Raw genomic sequence first — 21,288 nt, 5'->3', positions numbered from 1 at the left:
GATGGCGAGCCATCCTGCAAATGCCAACATTTTGGGGCCGATCGGTGGGGCTTGTTGTGGACTCAGATTTTATGCATATGGTAATGTGTTCTTTATATTTGGGCACCTGCCCCTTCAGAGGTCTCTGCACGGCTCTGGCCTGCTCTACTGTTCTACCGCAACTAACTGTCACACGGTGCTGAGAAAAGAAATTGAGCTGAAGTTTCAATTTTACATAGAAGTTCAACCACAGAGCCACAGACAAAATGTGTCAGCATGTTCACATCCATCGTCTCCACCGTTTTAAAAGTTATAATACAACTTATTTAGGATTAGGAAAAGATTGTTGGGGGGCTCATGTGTTGTGAGTCAGCATCTGAATGCTGAGGGCCACCGACCAAGCGTCAGTATTTGACGAGTTGAGTTTACTCTAATGGGTATATTTAAAAAATTGACCGGCCAGCTGACTCTGACTCTAGTCTCATATTGCCAGACCTTCCTCTACAACGCTGCGGAGGAGGGTCTGGCTAGTCCACACAGCATTCCAGGATGGGAGAAAAACTTGCTGTGGTTTATTGGCATTTCTTTAAACCAATCACAATCGTGATTGGTTCGTCATGAGCGTCAGACGGAGCCACAGTGCCTCTGCAAAATAGCCTCGGGAAGGAACTTGTTTTGGTGGAACATTGTGTACGTTCAAAAGTTGTTTTAGTCGTGCAACAGAAAACTCAGATTGGACAGATAGTCTAGCTAGCTGTCTGGATTTACCCTGCAGAGATCTGAGGAGCAGTTAACCATAGTCCTCAGAAGTCCACTGGAGTTTAGAATGCCAACACAAAGAAAGGAGAAGGTAACAGACATCTGGCTGAAAAGGACATACGGCGGAATTTCTGGCAGCAACGGAGCAATCCCAGAAGTGGAAGGTCGTGGATATAGACTAGCAGGAGACTGGCAAGTTGATTTTCCAATCCTGATGAGCGGCCTATACGTGACATCACATTCCAACGTCAAGCACATAAAGCACAACTTATATTTGTAAAATAGAAAATTCAGCATACATTTTGCAAAGCTGAGGGAGAGGCGACTGGACAGAATATTCACCTTCTAGCCCATCAACATACTGTACACCTTCTACAACAACTGGCAGGCTCTATAGGGTCTCATTCAAATAAGTATTTGACTGATGCATGATAGAAGTACTCGATGATGCTGTAATGTATGAGTAAAGAAAAGGGGAAACATGTCTGCTTTCTGACTGATGCATGATAGAAGTACTCGATGATGCTGTAATGTATGAGTAAAGAAAAGGGGAAACATTTCTGCTTTCTGACTTCCTCACATGGTGCTGAAAAAGGAGATTGAGCTGAAGTTTCAATTGTACTTATAAAAGTTCAACCACAGAGCCACAGAAAAAGTGTCAGCATGTTCACACGTTTTGTCTCCTCTTAACTTCTTTGACGTCAATGCAGCAGCCAGACTCCTGCCAGACGGTAGGCAGGTTGAAATATTCTACAAGCTTTCAATAACAGGTAAGATTCCTATATTTGACCTTGTATGCTTGCTTATGTAGATAGCTCCATTTAAATTATTATTATTGTTAAAAGGATTGGGGGTGTTTGTTGTTAAAAGAATGGGGATCCTTAGCTTCTACTGATGCTATTGGTAGTCCCCCTGGGTTTCTTTACCATTTAGTGTAGGCTACTTTCAATTTAACTTATAACAAAATTGACTTTTTTCCCCTAAATACTTCCATCTTCTTTGGATTGTTTAGAGCTCAGCTGAGGAAGTTTGATGACCCAAATTGTGTTACCATGGAGAGGAACTTGTTTTGGTGGAACGTGTGTACGTTCAAGAGTTGTTTTAGTCGTGCAACAGAAAACTCAGATTCAGGGCCTGATTGGGACTCATTTTCAGCCCTGGAGTTTCATGCCTTAGACCGGCCCACTTTAGTTCATGACTGACTATATTAAATGCAATTGTATTGTATGTAATTAAAACCTCAGAATATAAGTCTGCAATAGGCTCACTGTTCTCTACAGCCTTGCAATTCATTGTATCTTTGAAAAATATCATCGTTTCCAATTCAGTGCAAAAACAGTAGCCTAAGTTTTGCTTCACAGTGAAGATTTATTAGAACAGTAAATAACAGGACAGTATCAGCACCTATTTTCTTTAAGAATTAGTATTCATAAATATCCAAACATTGAAACGAAGAAAAAAATCTAACAAAAACAAATATATAAAACAAAATAAAAAATAAAGATTAAAATAAAATGAAAATTTCCAAATGGCAAAATATGCAGGCTCAATTCATATTACTTTTATCCTGTTCCCTTTCAATCGTGGGCTTTGTATATTCACTATCGTTTGATTAAAAACACAATGGGTCACTAGTAACACTTGGGCATAAAAAAGTTGTTATATTGTAACTAATGTGATCACTGCAACAAAAAAAAAATGCTTTTCTTACTTAGTATTTTTGTCTCGTTTCCAGTCCAAATACCTAAAAAAAGATCTTACATCAAGATGCATTTACTAAACAAGTATGAAAAAACACCTCAAAATTAAGTGATGTTTTGCTTAAAACAAGCTACATTATCTGCCAATGGGGTAAGAAAAATAACTGTTTTAGATTTAGCTTGTTTTAAGCAACAACAAAAAAACAATCATTTAATTTTTAGGTTGTTTTTTTTTCAGAAAAAGACATCATTTCTTATGCCATTTCACTTGTCTAGTAAATGTATCTTGAATTAAGAATATTTAGATATTTGAACTGGAAACAAGTAAGATACTAAGTAAGAAAAGCATTTTTTTCCAGTGATAATGTTTGCTTATTCACACACTGGTACAACAGCAGCTTACCTGTGTCTTTCACAGTGAGAGCATTAGTCTCTTCACAACTGGGTCCTGGCTCTGTTTCTGACACTAAATTATATTTTTTTACATTTATTTCTCACCACAAATATCCCCTTTTTACAAAGCTTTCAAGTCAAGTCAAGTCAGTTTTATTAATGTATTGCTGAATCATCAGGTATCATTAATGATCTCAGGGCATTTTTCATTGAGCAGGGCTCTTCATTACTATTAGTTCTTCTGAATGACAATCCTACCTGACCATTCTGGTGTGTTGGGCTCATGACTGGAGTTTGGTAACGTTACTGGGCCTTGCTCTTCACTGTTAGCAGCAAACCGGACTAGAGGCGGCTGCTGCTGAAGAGCTACAAGAAAAAGTTTGATACATGAACGGTGGTTTGCAGACAACGTTGTTTTGCACGGTCGCTAGCATCTTGCACTGCTCCTAGCTACCTTAACGTTATATAGCTTACTTAACGGCCTCGTCGTCTTCATTTGTTTTTTTGAGGGGAAAATATGCTCAGTTTAGAACATTTGGCCGCGTCAGTTTCCAAAGCTTTCTTCTTTTTTTATTCTGGCCTTTTCAGCGCCGCGTTTGCGCTTCCTGTTATCCATTTTTATCTGACTTTTTTTTTTATTTTGAGCAACTTGCAAGGTGCCGTGTCGGGGGCGGGGCCAGGGAGTCAAACGATAATCACGTCGTCATTAACCTGCAGGCTGCACTCTGCGAGAAAATATTAAATAAAAAAGAGTGGGGCTGCGGTAAAATAATAAAAAAAAGGGGGGGGGGCTGGGGGAAAATAATAAAAAAGAGTGGGGCTGCGGTAAAATAATAAATAAAAAGAGTGGGGCTGCGGTAAAATAATAAATAAAAAGAGTGGGACTGCGGTAAAATAATAAATAAAAAGAGTGGGACTGCGGTAAAATAATAAATAAAAAGAGTGGGACTGCGGTAAAATAATAAATAAAAAGAGTGGGACTGCGGTAAAATAATAAATAAAAAAGTGGGGCTGCTGTGAGTGCAGGCAGCCTAGGGACAGCATCCATATTTCAACCCAGTGCCATGACAACAACGGCCCTCGCGGCCAAAACAAACAGACCGGCACACCGGGAATTTTCCCGGTGCTCCCGATTAGGCAATCAGATTGGACAGATAGTCTAGCTAGCTGTCTGGATTTACCCTGCAGAGATCTGAGGAGCAGTTAAATCGACCGGAGTTTAAAATTCCAACACAAAGAAAGCGGAAGGAAACGGACATCTGCGAATAGACACGCATCCGGCAGAATTTCCTCCGGCACCGGAGCAATCTCGGAAGTGGAACGTCGTGGCTATAGACTAGCAAGGGAATGAAATGCTGACTAAGTAGGACTATTTTTAAAAGATACGACCTGAATCAAACCAACTGTATGTTTCATGTATATTGAGGTTTTTGGAATACATGTTGAAAATTATCAAATGTTTTTGGACACCGATGTCCATTTGTGTAACATTTAACTTGTTTTCATGTGCATTCATGAGGCATGTTGAATGGATTATTACTCAAAATTGACACCTGTGCAAAAACAGTACATACTAACTACAGAGAGAATGAGTAATGACTTAAAATTAATAGTTTTTATTGAATGTATTTAACAATATTATTGCAGAGGGAGTGCTGTGATTTATTGCTTTGTGGAAACACGAAAGCAACGTGTCATCATCTTCCGGAAACCACAGAAAAAGGCACGCACTCCCTTCTTCTTCTTCTTATCACAGTCCTGAACCAGGAAGTCCTGTGTCTCATATACCTCCACTTCCTCCTGCTGCAGTTCTTCCAGCTCATCCAAGTGCACAGCCACAATGGTCTCCAGTGTAACAGAAGATGTGTCCCCATCAGCTAGGCTTAACATGGTGGCCATCTGCTCAAGAGAGACTCGTGGCGAAGCCTCCCTCTCCTCCACAAGTCCCTCTTCCAGCTCCTCTGAGAAAAAGACCTTAAGAGAAGCCTCCCTCTTCTCCAGAAGTCCCTCTTCCAGCTGAAGGTGAGCCTGGCTGGATGCAGTAAACTGCACTTCATGGTCCATATCCTGGACAGCAGAGTCCTGAAGCAGGGTGTCCTCTTTATTGATTGTGTCCTCAGTCACATCATTTGGGTAAGTGTCAACCTCTTCATCTAGAGCAATGCGTGGAGAAGCCTCCCTCTCATCCACGAGTCCCTCTTCCAGCTGAAAGTGAGCCTGGCTGGATGCATCAGTCTGCATTTCATGGTCCATATCCTGGATGGCAGAGATGACGCCCTCTGTAGCATTGTAATAGCTTTCATCATAGTCCATCAGCTTGAAGGACTTGGAGCACCTGTCAAACCTGTTATAGATGGCTTCGACCATGGATTGAGCTTCTTTGGTGCAGACACAGAGCAGAAGAGTTTTAGAAACTCTTCCAAACCGAGAGAGGCAGGGAAATGCTGAGTTAGTCAGCAGTTTGCCAATCTCAGCACTGGCGGCTTCACTCTTGTTTTCCCGCTCTGGTTCTTCCAGGAGGAACTTAAGAGCAGTGTCCACCACCTCTGGTACCAACGCCGCAGCACTCTGTCCCAGCTCCAAGAGCTCTGCTGGTTTTGCGTCCCCTGCAGAGAGCGGGCCGCTGGCGATCTGAATGCCACCAAAGATGTCAAGCAGCTTGCCGTGCAGGGCTGAAAGGTAGATTTGTGTATCCTTTTCTGCTTTTGGGTGGACGACTGAGACAAGCATCTGAAGGCCCTCCAGTGTGACCTTCCTGCTGAACAGCTGGGAAAGACACTTTTCTTTGTCCAGCTCTTCCAGGAGCTCTTCTTCCATCTGACTGAGACAGAAGAGTCTCGCTGTGGTCCAGGCCTGTCAACACCACTCTTTAGTTAGTCTCAACAGGACTGTAGCTGACTCAATTTAAACTATTTAACATTTAAATATCGCTCTTAAGTCTGAAGATCCCCTATATTTTACTCACCAGTTCAGCTGTGAACAGATGATCAATTCCTGTCCTCTCAATTATTTCCTGAAAGCTATCAAAAACAAAAAGAGTGTGTTATTTCTACAACTTTAAAACATTTGAAAAATCTTTCTAATGTAAATTTCCATATGGATCACATCAATAATCACTTTGACTCACTCCTCCAGGAAGCTTCTTCCTGTCAGCAGCCAGGTCTTCATGTCTCTGACTGATAAATAATCAGGAAGTTGATCCTGCTGCTTCATGAGCAGAAACTGCCTCAGCATCATTTTCTGCAACACAGATTGAGTACAGCAGTTTGAAGCGAATCACACCATATTATACAATGTTACATAAATATGAACATTGCACCTTTACATATACACAAACTTAAAACTCACTTCTGCTTTGTAGCGGTGTCGCTCTTCCTCTGAGAAAGAAGACGGCCACATTCTTTGGACTTGTTCAAGAATGAAGTGGGTGTCCATTTTGAAGAGAAGTCAAGTTTGGAACCAGTTCAGGTTTGTTGAACGGAGTGAACGAATAAGTCTTATTAGAGGGGTCGTATAGCTGAGCAGTCCAGATACCAAATAAGAGAGATTCTCTAGCTGAACCTGAAGCTCTCAGAGAACAGAATGTACAACTATGACATCAACATCATCATAATAGTGAAGGTTCTGTCATAGAATCCAATATGCAAATTAGAGAATCAAAAACCTAAATGAGTGTAGAATTATATTTTATTAAATACCATGTACGTTTTCTTTTAAATAAGCATCAAATTTAAGAGTTTACAGCTTTCACATCTTCATTGCCACACATACTGTATGTCCACTGATTACAGACAAATCTTTAAAACTGAATTAATTATTTTCTGTTTAGAAATTAATGTTGGAATATATTACATTATATATATATATATATATATACATATATATATATATACATATATATGTATGTGTATATATGTATATATATATGTGTATACAACCACTAATGCATTCATAATAATAATCCAATAAAAAAATAAGATCATTCTGCATAATATGTACTTTTACTTTTGATACTTTAAATACATTTGTTGCTAATACTTCTGAACTTTATTTTAACTAAACATGCATGTATTTATAAATATGATTTAGACAAGCACTAATGGTTAGTGAATGGGTTAATAGATGTTTTAATAATACTGCAATTCATGATTAAAGGTCCCCTGACATGGTGCTCTTTGGATGTTTTATACAGGCCTTAGTGGTCCCCTAATACTGTATCTGAAGTCTCTTTTATATAGGCCTTAGTGGTCCCCTAATACTGTATCTGAAGTCTCTTTTATATAGACCTTAGTGGTCCCCTAATACTGTATCTGAAGTCTCTTTTATATAGACCTCAGTGGTCCCCTAATACTGTATCTGAAGTCTCTTTTATATAGACCTCAGTGGTCCCCTAATACTGTATCTGAAGTCTCTTTTATATAGACCTTAGTGGTCCCCTAATACTGTATCTGAAGTCTCTTTTATATAGGCCTTAGTGGTCCCCCTAATACTGTATCTGAAGTCTCTTTTATATAGGCCTTAGTGGTCCCCTAATACTGTATCTGAAGTCTCTTTTATATAGGCCTTAGTGGTCCCCCTAATACTGTATCTGAAGTCTCTTTTATATAGACCTTAGTGGTCCCCCTAATACTGCATCTCGAAGTCTCTTTTATATAGGCCTTAGTGGTCCCCTAATACTGTATCTGAAGTCTCTTTTATATAGGCCTTAGTGGTCCCCTAATACTGTATCTGAAGTCTCTTTTATATAGACCTTAGTGGTCCCCCTAATACTGTATCTGAAGTCTCTTTTATATAGGCCTTAGTGGTCCCCTAATACTGTATCTGAAGTCTCTTTTATATAGGCCTTAGTGGTCCCCTAATACTGTATCTGAAGTCTCTTTATATAGGCCTTAGTGGTCCCCTAATACTGTATCTGAAGTCTCTTTATATAGGCCTTAGTGGTCCCCTAATACTGTATCTGAAGTCTCTTTTATATAGGCCTTAGTGGTCCCTAAATACTGTATCTGAAGTCTCTTTTATATAGGCCTTAGTGGTCCCCTAATACTGTATCCGAAGTCTCTTTTATATAGGCCTTAGTAGTCCCCTAATACTGTATCTGAAGTCTCTTTTTATAGGCCTTAGTGGTCCCCTAATACTGTATCTGAAGTCTCTTTTATATAGGCCTTAGTGGTCCCCTAATACTGTATCTGAAGTCTCTTTTATATAGGCCTTAGTGGTCCCCTAATACTGTATCTGAAGTCTCTTTTATATAGGCCTTAGTGGTCCCCTAATACTGTATCTGAAGTCTCTTTTATATAGGCCTTAGTGGTCCCCTAATACTGTATCTGAAGTCTCTTTTATATAGGCCTTAGTGGTCCCCTAATACTGTATCTGAAATCTCTTTCCTGAAATTCAGCCTTGGTGCAGAATTACAGCCACTAGAGCCAGTCCCACAATGAGCTTTCCTTAGGATGTGCCATTTCTGTGTCTGTAGCTATTGAGGAGGAGGGGGGGCAAGGTGGAGGGTGGGGGTGTGGCCTTGACCAACTGCCACTTTGCTTGTTTGAAAGCCATGATGTCTCTCTCTCATGGGTGGGCCAAATTCTCTGGGCGGGCAAAGCAGAGAAAGGGGAGGTAACCTCGGTAAACCTCCACTGGATGCCTCGCTTCAGAAGGGTTGAAAATCTGCAAGTTCCCCTCTTTAGCGTTTAAATTAGCGCAGCGCCATTGCAACCATAAACAACACTGGCTCGGCATCATCATCCCCAGCTCCACCCTCTCATCAAAAAATCATCACGTCCGGTTTCAAAAAAACAAGATGGTGACCGCCAAATTTCTAAACTCGAGGCTTCAAAACGGCAGTCCACAAACCAATGGGTTTTAACAGGCAAAAAGCTCGAACAGAACCTGGCTCGACAGGAGAGGGGTTAAGGTAGAGAGATGCACAGCAACGACAATAATACCTAACTATATTAAATATAGAAATATGACTCATAATTATAGCAGAGGGTATTATCAGTGGGGTTTCTCATTATGGGTTACTGTGTGTAGAACTAATTGCCAAGAAAGTACAATTAATCCATATTAAAATGATTCTCTGTGAGTGAAGAGGTCTAAATACTGCATTTTACATCCACAGCTGTCACTTTGGTGAACAATGACAACAGAGGACCTCTTTAACACTCTGGAGGATTTGAAAGAAGATGATTTTGAGAACTTCAAATGGCACCTGTGTCAGAATGGCATCAAAGTGTGTCATCTGGAGAGAGCAAAAAGGTGGGAAACGGTGGATGTGATGGTGCGGACCTACGGCCTTCCTGGAGCTCTGACAAAGGCCAACGTGGTGTTAAAGAAGCTCAACATGAGAGATCTGGCACATAATTTATCAAGGAAAGGTACAAATTAAAATTAAACTCACTTAGTTAAAGCAGCTGACAACAATGTTACATAAAGCTGTTCTCTCATTAGCCTTTTTCATGTCTGTTTTGAAGTCTAATTGAAAAACGTCTAAACTTAAACTTAGGTTGCTTTCACGCCTACCTCGTTTGTTCCGTTTAAAACGAAACCCTTGAGTGTTTGGTCGGATAGTCCGTGGAGTGGGCTGGTGTGAAAGATCTTACGAACTCTGGTGCGGACCAAACAAACAAACTCTGGTCCCAAGAACCCAACCCAAGAACTTTGAAAGAAATTTGGTGCTGCTCCATTATTTCTGAGACCAGAAGTGTCGGCGAGTTTCGGATATTCTGTCCAATAAACAAGCCACCGTTTCAACCGCGTGTTTACAGTGTTTGGTGCGTTTGGCAGAGTGCAATGTGAAAGCAATGATGCGTGAGATAACAAGACAACAACTAGATAATGCCATTTCAAGACTTAAAACAAATAAAATGCCAGGTGCTGATGGGTTTCCAGCTGAATGGTATAAAACATTCAGAGAAATACTAGTACCAATATTACTGAAATGCTTCAATTTCACACTTAAAATTTCGTACAGACCAATATCGATTCAAAATTTGGACTACAGACACCTGTATCAAACACCTGTATCAAACACCTGTTTACACCTCAATCATTGTAAAAAGACTAGAAGACATAATTCCAGACATAACAGATGATGACCAAAAGGGGTTCCTTAAGAACAGACAAACACAAGATAACGTAAGACGGGCTTTACACTTAATGGAGCATATGAGCAAAAGGATAAATCCAATGTTCTGTGCCTTGATGCCGAAAAGGCATTTGATTCTGTCCGGTTGGAACATTTATATAACACTGCAACGATTTGGCTTTAACAGATCAGTAATTCCATTTAAAAAAAACTTATATTGCTTATAGGTAATTAAATATTACTTAGAAAATCAGGACTTCTTTAGATACCTGCAGGTTAGAGCCCACTTTAACAGTACTACTAAGACAACAGAAGACTGTAATACAGACCTAATTCACATATTGATTAATGCATATAAATCTAAGATCAACAAAAAACAGATTGCTAGAATCTATTCATGCTAACAGCTACATAATGGGAACTCTACACTCTATATCAAAGCGAAATGGGAGAAAGAAGCTGATATAACTATTTCAGTAGAGGATTGGCTAAACATTTGCAAAACCCAGCTGAGCACTTCAACTTCAGGTAATTGGAGGGAATTTACATGGAGGAATATGATTAGATTTTTTATTACACCGGAAATAAAACTAAAACAGAAGGATTTGCCAAATTTGGGAAGATGTTGGAGGGACTGTGGTAACACTCAAGCGGATCGCTTCCACATCTTCTGGGATTGTCCAACTTTCCGACCTTATTGGATTGAAATAGTGGAAAAGAGTAACTTAATAATGGGCTGTGACATGAAATATGATTTCTGTACAATATATCTTGGCAATCTCCCATACATAATCAATTCTAGTGATAGGCACTTGATTAAAATTAGGGCGAAGCTATTTGCATTCCTGGTACAATTAGCAGTGTATGCTATTCGTACCCTGGTGCAATTAGAAATGAATGCTATTCGTACCCCGCCGGTGCACACAGCAATGTGTTCTATTAATACCCCGTCTGGTACAAATATCAATGTATGCAATTTGCATCCCTGTGCATTTACAGTACCTTGGCATATATTTACACACGGTTATCCATACTACTCATGTATTACACCTTTTTGGAATATTATCGTTGCAGTGTCCAATATTTCGCACACTTCAGAGAGACTTGCGTGGGCCGCGATATTTTTTTTACAGGGTGGTAAGGGAAGATTCATGAATATTCATTCATACCCTAACCATAACCAATCCCACTCCTCTTGCCTAAACCTAACCAACCCAACCAGAGCAGGCAACGAGTACTACCCATTCAGGGATGAGTCCCCAAATAAATATTCATGAGTCTTCCCCTACCACGGGGAACATCGTGGGCCCTTTGCGGGCCCTGACTTGCGCAATGGCATGCAAATTGTCCAATCCAAAATGAAAAAAACAAGATCACCTCACCATCGAACTCCAGACTCCCAGACCAGAGCTCAGTATTCTAACCACTCACCAAGCAGTTCTTGTGGACTGTTAAACAACTGTTTACCACTTGGTGTCTTCAAGCCTCGGTTGCCAGATACTGTATACAAAAAAATAGGTACTAACAAACTAATGGTTGCATGCGTTCACTGAAGACAGAAAGCGCAACTGTAGTATCCATTTTCCACTAGAAATTCAATTGTTATGAACTTTAGAGACAAAACTTTCTTAATTTGCCAGTTTCTGCTGTCAAGGAAGATGAACGTCCGCCATGATTTCGGTGCACGCGAGCAACGTGTTTTTGTTGTTACGTCACAGGGTGTGAATAGCTCAGCTGTGTGGCCGAGGCTATTCGTACCCGGGGTGCAAATAGACACTCCGTTAAAATTATGTTGACAGCTAGTAAAAAAACTGTAACTAGAAAATGGCTAATTAAAGATCCCCCAACTAGAGGGGAATGGATTGGAATTTCTCCCTGAACCTACAAATTTAATAATTACTGGAGGAAATGGATAGCCCATTTCAATACAGTAGTGCCTTGACATGTCAACACATAATTAGGATCAATATGGATACGTGTGGACTTATTTACATGCAAATGTAGTAGTTGTGGACTTAAATGTTCTAAATGTGCTATTTATCCTGATAATGATTCGCTTTGGTCACCAGACTTACAATACTCTCCAACTTTGTTTGCTCCCTTCAAAAAGTAACCCATCATCATCACAAAGTCAGAAAATGGCTTCATGATACCGATAGTAATACTATTACTTACTATGTTACTTTGTTCTATACAGATGTGACATTGCCAGTATCAGAATCACCACAACCAATCACATATTACCAACAAAAGTTCCAATCAAACCTGGAAGACAAGTTTTTATGTGCACAAGAAGGGTGGGCACAAAAGAAGGATGAGCAACCTCTGGATGATATCTACACCAAGTTGTACATTACGGTCGGGGGTGACGTACACATCAACACACAGCATGAGGTCCTGCAGATTGAGATGGCAGGGAAGCAAGCAGGAACAGAGAAACCAATTCAGTCCAGTGACATATTCAAACCTCCCTCTGGGAAATACAGACCCATAAGAACAGTGCTGACCAATGGAACTGCAGGAATTGGCAAAACATTCCTAGTGCGCAAGTTTGTGTTGGACTGGGCTAAAGGAAAAGCCAATCAAGATGTGCACCTTCTATTCCTTTTTACCTTCCGCCAGCTGAATTTACTGAAGGGAGAAGAGTTTAGTTTGGCAGAGCTCATTCACAAATGTATCAGGGAGAGCAAAGACATCAAGTGTGAGGCTCTCAATGACATATTTACAAAACTACAGGCTTCAGGAAACACCAACTACGACAAGAGTGAATTCAAACTTCTGTTTGTTTTGGATGGACTGGATGAGAGTCGTCTTCAACTGGACTGCTCCACCAGTGAAACATCAGTAGTCGACTTTGATGTGACAATGCCAAACTCAGTGGATGTGCTGCTGACGAACCTCATCAGGAAGAATCTGCTTCCTTCTGCTCGCCTCTGGATAACCACTCGACCTGCAGCGGCCAATCAGATCCATTCTGACTTAGTTGACATGGTGACAGAGGTCCGAGGGTTCACCGACCCACAGAAAGAGGAGTACTTCAGGAAGAGAATCAGAGAGGAGGAGCAGGCCGGCAGAATCATCTCCCACATCAAGACATCACGAAGCCTCCACATCATGTGCCACATCCCAGTCTTCTGCTGGATCATCGCTTCAGTTCTGGACCATGTGTTGAGAGCAGATAGAAATTGCGAGTTACCCAAGACCCTGACTGAGATGTACACAGAGTTCTTGGAGTTTCAGATTGATCAGACAAAAAAGAAGTGTGGCCAAACAATTCTGTACATTCAGTCATTAGCAAAATTAGCCTATCATCAACTGGAAAAAGGCCACCTGATCTTCTATGAGAAAGACCTAAGAGAGAGTGGCATTGATGTCAGTAGAGCCTCGATGTATTCGGGAGTGTTCACAGAGATCTTTAAAGAAGAGCATGGGAGGAGGAAGGATGAGGACAAGATGTTTAGCTTTGTCCATCTGAGTGTTCAGGAGTTTCTGGCTGCTCTTTATGTGGAGATGTCACTCATTAATGGCAACAAAAATGTAATGCCTGAGGGAACCATTAAAAGACTGTGGCTATATTTCACCCACGCATCTACAGCAGAGGTCCACAGGTATGCCATTGACAAGGCCTTACAGAGTCCAAATGGACACCTGGATTTATTCCTGCGCTTCCTCCTAGGTCTTTCACAGCAAACAAAACGCACTCACCTACAAGGCCTGCTTAAAAAGAAAAGAAGTAGCTCAGAGACCCATAAGGAAACAGTTGAGTACATCAAGAAGAAGATCAGTGAGAATCCATCTCCAGAGAGGTGCATCAACCTGTTCCACTGTCTGAACGAGCTCGATGATCATTCTCTAGTGGAGGAGATCCAACAGTACCTGGGTTCAGGAAGTCTCTCCACAGACAAACTGTCTCCGGCTCAGTGGTCAGCTCTGGCTTTCTTCTTACTGTCATCAGAAAAAGACCTGGATGTGTTTGACTTGAGGAAATATTCTGCTTCAGAGGAGGCTCTTCTGAGGCTGCTGCCAGTGGTCAAAGTTTCCAACAAAGCTCTGTAAGTGCACAGATAACTATACATACAAACCATTCTAAATATGCCTAGTTGTACTTAAAGAGATTCTTAAGGGCTCAGTATGCTTCAAACAAACTAGTTCTACAAAGTGTCATCCAACACACTCAAAGGTGGGGTAAAAGCCCAGCCAGAATAGAGACGGGCAAGACATTAATCACAAACCAAACCACCAGTTATCAAATTGTATGAATCATACAAAAGGGGATAATGCTGTTCACACATACTGTATATAAGTAGAAGGCAATATCAGGCTACATCCACACTTTTGTTTTCTAAGTGGCGTTTTAAAACGAAAACGATCTCCATTCTCATGAGCACTGTTTCAGAACTAAACTCCGTCCATACTAATGCCGAAAGAAATTATACTGTCTGGTTCGGCAAGGGTCCGCGTGACGTAAATGTTTTCATCAGAGGGTGTAAACATAGGCTCTTGAGTATGAAAAAAATCCAAACATTTCCTTGTCACGATTCCACGTATGTCTGTGGGATATTGGCGTAAGCATTATCCTGGCTCAATTGAGCCTTAACGCGTCTGTAAAAGCATACGATGCAATAACTCTGCTCAACATGGGAATTGTCGCAAAACGCTCGAGTAATAGCTTACCTCTTGTGCATGTAGGCAGTAGTAGCATTATAAAATCGACAACAAGGTCAGAAGTGGCTGTAATTCGTTATCCATGTTGAATTTCAATTTCAATTTTATTTGTAAGGGACAATGTGCAATTAAAACATAAACGTGACCATTTGATGCATTGCACCAGAGTTAGCCTTAGGCTAATTTACATCTGCAGTCCCACACAATTAACCACTGGTAGTCAAGGCTGATGTTGTTTGTTTCCTCCCGGAAATGAGTCACGTGATAGGATGTGGCAAATCACGGAAGTAGACGTCGGGACTTATAGGACCTAACCTTATTAGCCAGATTGTTTATTACACAGAACCATCTACGAAGCCGTCATTGGAAACTGTTTAAGAAAGGGCAGGCACTTTCAAAAAAATACCTGGCAGGTGATTGGATGATCTGTCTGTCATGTCCGCCATTGTTGTTTTGAATGGACACACACCTAAACCACACCCGTGGCTGCTATTAGCTCCTCATTGGACGCTGATTGGTTTGGGCCGCTGCTGTTCAGGACACAAACGCATTACTTGAAGCCTGACAAGATGTGATCCTGCAATTCTCCCGTATCTCGCCAGGCATGGTAAATAAGACCCAATAAGGAAGGGAACATGGGTGTCTGAGTCATCTTTTCCTAAGGTCTCGCAAGGTTTTTGCCCGTCCAGACGACCCTGGAGTTTTCAAACTAAAATGGGGTCAGCAGTGTTTCTAAATGTCTCCGTTTTAGGGGCTCGGTAAAAGCCAGAGTAGTGTGGACGCCAGGCGTAAACATAGCAAAAGTTATGCGGTAAAACATATTAGCAGGCACGGAGCCAGGATTCCAGTTTTGGATGGGCCAGACCAACTGTGGGTGGGCCTTAAATTAAAAACGTTATCAAATCACTCTTTAACCTAATACAAATGACTGACTAATATACTTTTATATTATATATATTATATGTGCTTACATAATAAAGATTGTAATAGCTTGATGCTCTTTAAATATGTTGTTGCATTGTAAAAAGTTTCGGTGCAAAGGACGGACCTATCCGCGATCGCTCTCCTTGGTTCTGACCAAAAGAAGAGCGCTTTGGAATCTCCATTACGCACCATACCTGGCTGTGCTATAGTGCATCTCTCCTAACCTAAGGCCTATAGGCTGTAAAAGTGGTCAGGAATCTAATATATCCCCAAAACATAGTTTAGTTCTGCTCGTATAACATGAGGCCGAATATTTCACAATTTTGTTCAATTGTTTTAGGTTTTCAACAATACAGATCAACAACACTGCCCGACAGTTTCAATCAATACTCGGCCACAGAACTTGTTCATTGACAACGTCATCTGTCATGTAAAGCAAGACTCAAGTTATTACCTACCGAGACAAACTGTTACTTTAGTGCGATGATTCATGTATCAGCAGAAGAAGCGACCGGATACTTTAGCACTGGTTGCATTGCGGGGTCATCCACGGAAGACAGATCCACAGGGCTATATCATGCACTCACGAGTCAGAGACAGAGGCACTAGCACCGGCACTGGTCGCGCTAACCGCTTTAGCACCCTAGGGTGGCAGAGACAAAGATGTGCTAGGTGTTGTGGATCTCAGCTCTCCGGCAACGGCAACCTCCATACCCAGTGAAAGTCACCGTTTCTCGGTTACTGGACTACCGGGGCTCAGGGCTCCGCGGAGCTGACTGGCTGCCAGCTGCCGGCATAACTAGAGTACATTTAGAGTTTGAATTTCGTCACGCCACTTATATAACATCTACCCCAAGGTCTTATAAAGCTAACAATGGTGTCCGATTTCAATTTAATGCATTTTTGTGAACATTAGGGATTTCGTTAGCTGCTGTCCCTTCAATCCTATGTGTACAGATCGCGGCTAGTTAGCTTCACTTTTGGCATAATTAGAGTACATTTACAGTTTGAATTTCGTCACGCCACTTATATAACATCTACCCCAAGGTCTTATAAAGCTAACAATGGTGTCCGATTTCAATTTAATGCATTTTTGTGAACATTAGGGATTTCGTTAGCTGCTACTGTCCCTTCAATCCTATGGGTAAAGATCGCGGCTAGCTGCAGGCCCTGAGCTCCATCAGGGCCTGAGCATTTTGTAGTCCAGTAACCCAGAACCGGTGCCTTTGCGCGGGTATGGAGCTTCCCTTCGTGACGGAGATCCAGCTAGCTCACAGCGAGCCGGAGTCTATGAAGTAGGACACGCCGGGCGGCGAGGCAGCACCGGTCACTGTCACGTAGCCTGCTGAGCTCCTGCTGAACTGCGACACACAGTCTGACAAAATTTGCAATTAGCCATCAATTTTCGTAAAACGGCCCATATTTGACCTCTATATAGTTGATTTCTCGCGTAAAAAAGTCTCAGAAGTGAATTTAGTAATTAAATAGCGGACCTCTGGAGATCTGCATGACCTAGCTAGATTCAGAAGACTAAGCTGACCTCAGACTAGGAGTTGAGATGCTTATGTCAACTTTTAGCTTTGTTCAGATTCGCCCGTTTTCAGCGGCAGTTTCAAAATGTGAGATTTACATAGTAAAGGGATATCAATGGGATTTTGAGCTTCTATGTATGTCCTATTTAACCACCGAACTGTCGTTATTCAACTATGACAAGGTAAAATCGGTTTTGCATTCTATCACCCCTTTAATGCAGTATGTGTTGTTAAAACAACCTAAAAACCAATAAGAAATACATTGTCCTGCTTTTACACTGTAGATGATAGAAACTGTAAATGTTTGTCTATATCACTTCAGGCTAAGTGGCTGTAACCTGTCAGAGAGAAGCTGTGAAGCTCTGGCCTCAGTTCTCAGCTCGCAGTCCTCCAGTCTGAGAGAGCTGGACCTGAGTAACAACGGGCTGCAAGATTCAGGAGTGAAGTGGCTTTCTGTTGGACTGGCGAGTCCACACTGTACACTGGAGACTCTCAGGTCAGAATCAATCAACCTATCTATAGTATATAGTTAACACTAAATTCAGAGACTTCCGGGCTGCTCAAACAGGAAAAAAAGTTGTTGACCAATCGCAAGTCAATCACAGCTGCCAATCATGACTATTCGCCACCTTTTTATAGCCTCACTAATGGTCTGAGTTTCCATCCATGATGTATCCTTTAATGACCACATAGAATTTTTCTCTAGTGCCATCACAAGGAAATCTGTTTTAACCACACTATTGGTAAGGCTCTAAAAATCGAAAAAAAAATGCCAGTATGTTGTCTGTTAAGTCCAACACTTTTGTATTTGTGAGGTTTAATGAACATTGCCGCCACTAGCAGTACCTAAGACTGTTAGTTTTCTTTCTAAAAATATGACTTGGCTGTCTGAAATTGTTCCTCAGGCTGAGTGGCTGTGGAGCATCAGGGAGAAGCTGTGAAGTTCTTGCCTCAGTTCTCAGCTCGCAGTCCTCCAGTCTGAGAGAGCTGGACCTAAGTAACAATGAGCTGCAGGATTCTGGAGTGAAGCTGTTCGCTCCTGGACTGAAGAGTCAGCACTGTAGATTGGAAACTCTGAGGTCAGTATTCAACAATTTATTCATTACATCCAAAGTGACGATTGGATACGCTCAACGTATGGACAACAGACAAAGTAAGTGTGTGTGTGTGTGTGTGTGTGTGTAGACTGTCAGGCTGTCAGGTCACAGAGGAAGGCTGTGCCTCTCTGGCCTCAGCTCTGAGCTCCAACCCCTCCCATCTGAGAGAGCTGGATCTGAGCTACAATCATCCAGGAGACTCAGGCGTGAAGCTGCTTTCTGCTGGACTGAAGAATCCAAAGTGGAGACTGGACACACTCAGGTATGGGCAGACAACAAGTCACAGTGACAAATAGCACACAAATAGACATTGCATCAGTTTTAAATTTAGGTCTCTGCTGTATTTCTTACAAAGTAGCTGTTCATCAAGTGTTAATGTTACCACCAGTAAACACAGGTGCCGGCAAGTCAACTAGGACGGAAAAGGATTATAACTGATTTATTAAGACAAGACACTAGAGACAGGTTTCACATAATTGTCAGAGCCATTAAGTATATACACTAACATTAAATGTGCATGAAATACATACACACAAGTTTATGAAGATTACTGATGAGGAAGCTTCTTTGTTTCTTCCTCCAGGATGGATGATTGCAGAGAGCAGAGGCTGACACCTGGTGTCAAGAAGTGTAAGTGTTCAGTTTCACACGTAAAAACTACACTGTGTCGATTTTTTATCAACTTTTGCATTTTAAAATTAAAGGTTATATGATGGCATAAGATTATGTTTGCAGAAAAATAGATCTTTAGTGTAGTCTGTGTTGCTTTCACCCCTTCATGTTGAAAAAAATCCTAAGAGTCATTATGAAGTTTTTTATAAAATGAAAAGCTCTTAATTTGATTTTTTTTAAAATTACTAATAGATCTAAATGAGCATTTATTAATATGGTAATGTTTGTTGCCATTTTATGGCCCAGTCTTTAAGAATAGATGATTTAAATTATATTTATCTAATAGATTTAATTAATTGAAATGTTATATACATGTAAAATGTAAGAATAACTTTAGGCCTACAACAATGTTAAATGATAGCTAAAATATAAAAAATAAATCAACATACAGTATAAGGTGTGTTAGATAATAAACCGGTTGCTTTTTTTCCCCCATCAGATGCCTGTGAACTCAGACTGGACACAAACACCGTAAACAGAAACCTCAAGCTGTCTGACAACAACAGGAAGGTGACCTGGGTGGACGACGAGCAGCCATACGCTGACCATCCACACAGATTTGACCACTGCTATCAGCTGCTGTGCAGGGAAGCTCTGACTGGCCGCTGTTACTGGGAGGTGAACTGGAATGGAGAGGCTGTCATATCAGTGACTTACAGTGGAATCCGTCGGGGAGGAGACAGCGACGACTGCAGGTTCGGAAAAAACGAGCAGTCGTGGAGTCTGGAGTGCTCTGAAGTGAACGGTTTGTCGATTTGTCACAATAACAAAAGGACAGACATTCCTTTTCCCCATTCTGTCTCTCACAGAGTAGCAGTGTATGTGGACTGGCCTGCTGGCCTTCTGTCCTTCTACAGAGTCTACTCTGACAAACGGATCCTTCTCCACACCTTCAGCACCACTTTCACAGAACCCCTCTATCCTGGGTTTGGGTTATGGTACCTCTGCGGGTCTCAATCCTCAGTGTCTCTGTGTGAGCTGTAGGATGGAGAGTGTTCTGCTGTAGCTGCTTTAATCTGCAATGTGTAAATTAGAGCTGCAAAGATGAATCGATTAGTTGTCAACTATTGAATTATTCACCAGCTATTTTGATTAATTGATTAATCGGTTTGAGTCATTTTATTTTTCAAGTTCTCTGATTCTAGCTTGTTAAATGTGAATATTTTCTAGTTTCTTCTCTCCTCTGTGAGAGTAAAGTGAATATCTTTGAGTTGTGGACAAAACAAGATATTTGAGAACATCATCTTGAGCTTTGGAAAACACTGATTGACATTTTTCACCATTTTCCGACAATTTATAGACCAAACAACTAATAATCGACAATGAAAAGAATCGTTAGTTGCAGCCATAGTGAAAATACTTACATGTTAAAGTACAGAAGTATTATCAGCTGAATGTACTTTAACCATCAAAAGTGAACGTTCTCATTTGGCAGTACAATATTTATGATGTTTCATCATATATGACATTATTAGATAGTTAATACTTAAGCATCAATGTTAAAGCAGCATGTTACTGTTGTAGTTCTCGAGCGGGAGCTAGTTTTAGCTACTACTGTATATTTACAGTTAGGTTGTTTAGTCCAGAGGTTCTATACTGTTTTCTAATCTTTGATTTGTTTGTGTTATTATGCATTTCAGTGCGGTGGAGTAAGAACCAGTAGGCTATATAATGCATTTTCTTCTCAAAAACATTATTTAGATGTGGCACATACAGTGGGGAGAACAAGTATTTGATACACTGCCAATTTTGCAGATTTTCCCACTTACAAAGCATGTAGAAGTCTGTAATTTTTAATCATAAGTACTCTTCAAGTGTGAGTGATGGAATCTAAAACAAAAATCCAGAAAATCACATTGTATCATTTTTAAGTAATTAATTTGCATTTTATTGCATGACATAAGTATTTGATACATCAGAAAAGCAGAACTTAATATTTGGTACAGAAACCTTTGTTTGCAATTACAGAGATCATACGTTTCCTGTAGTTCTTGACCAGGTTTGCACACACTGCAGCAGGGATTTTGGCCCACTCCTCCATACTGACCTTCAGGTTTCGGGGCTGTCGCTGGGCAATACGGACTTTCAGCTCCCTCCAAAGATCTTCTATTGGGTTCAGGTCTGGAGACTGGTTAGGCCACTCCAGGACCTTGAGATGCTTCTTACGGAGCCACTCCTTAGTTGCCCTGGCTGTGTGTTTCGGGTCGTTGTCATGCTGGAAGACCCAGCCACGACCTATCTTCAATGCTCTTACTGAGGGAAGGAGGTTGTTGGCCAAGATCTCGCGATACATGGCCCCATCCATCCTCCCCTCAATACGGTGCAGTCGTCCTGTCCCCTTTGCAGAAAAGCATCCCCAAAGAATGATGTTTCCACCTCCATGCTTGGGATGGTGTTGTACTCATCCTTCTTCTTCCTCCAAACACGGCGAGTGGAGTTTAGACCAAAAAGCTCTATTTTTGTCTCATCAGACCACATGACCT

At 41.1% G+C, this 21,288-nt stretch overlaps 1 protein-coding gene across 1 annotated transcript; it reads left to right on the top strand.

The window, feature by feature from the left end:
- The first annotated feature begins 1,377 nt into the window (after positions 1-1,377).
- Positions 1,378-20,588, top strand: LOC144530650 (protein NLRC3-like). The gene is made up of 9 exons (XM_078270307.1): positions 1,378-1,508; positions 6,193-6,299; positions 8,950-9,205; positions 12,113-13,967; positions 17,359-17,532; positions 17,942-18,115; positions 18,222-18,395; positions 18,717-18,763; positions 19,245-20,588. The coding sequence occupies exons 3-9, from the start codon at positions 8,968-8,970 to the stop codon at positions 19,787-19,789; spliced, it is 3,207 nt and encodes a 1,068-aa protein (XP_078126433.1). The 5' UTR covers positions 1,378-1,508; positions 6,193-6,299; positions 8,950-8,967; the 3' UTR covers positions 19,790-20,588.
- The last annotated feature ends 700 nt before the right edge of the window (positions 20,589-21,288 follow it).

This window comes from Sander vitreus, chromosome 15 (assembly GCF_031162955.1).
Source record: "Sander vitreus isolate 19-12246 chromosome 15, sanVit1, whole genome shotgun sequence".
Lineage (NCBI taxonomy): Eukaryota > Metazoa > Chordata > Actinopteri > Perciformes > Percidae > Sander > Sander vitreus.
The sequence above is the reverse complement of the archived record's forward strand: the minus strand, read 5'-3'. Positions and strand labels throughout refer to the sequence as shown.

Excerpts from the sequence above, each read along its gene's own strand:
- LOC144530650 (XM_078270307.1), top strand. The coding sequence starts at position 8,968 with ATGACAACAGAGGACCTCTTTAACACTCTGGAGGATTTGAAAGAAGAT. Across the intron at positions 9,206-12,112 it reads ACATAATTTATCAAGGAAAG|ATGTGACATTGCCAGTATCA; the intron begins GTACAAATTAAA and ends TGTTCTATACAG. Across the intron at positions 13,968-17,358 it reads AAAGTTTCCAACAAAGCTCT|GCTAAGTGGCTGTAACCTGT; the intron begins GTAAGTGCACAG and ends ATATCACTTCAG.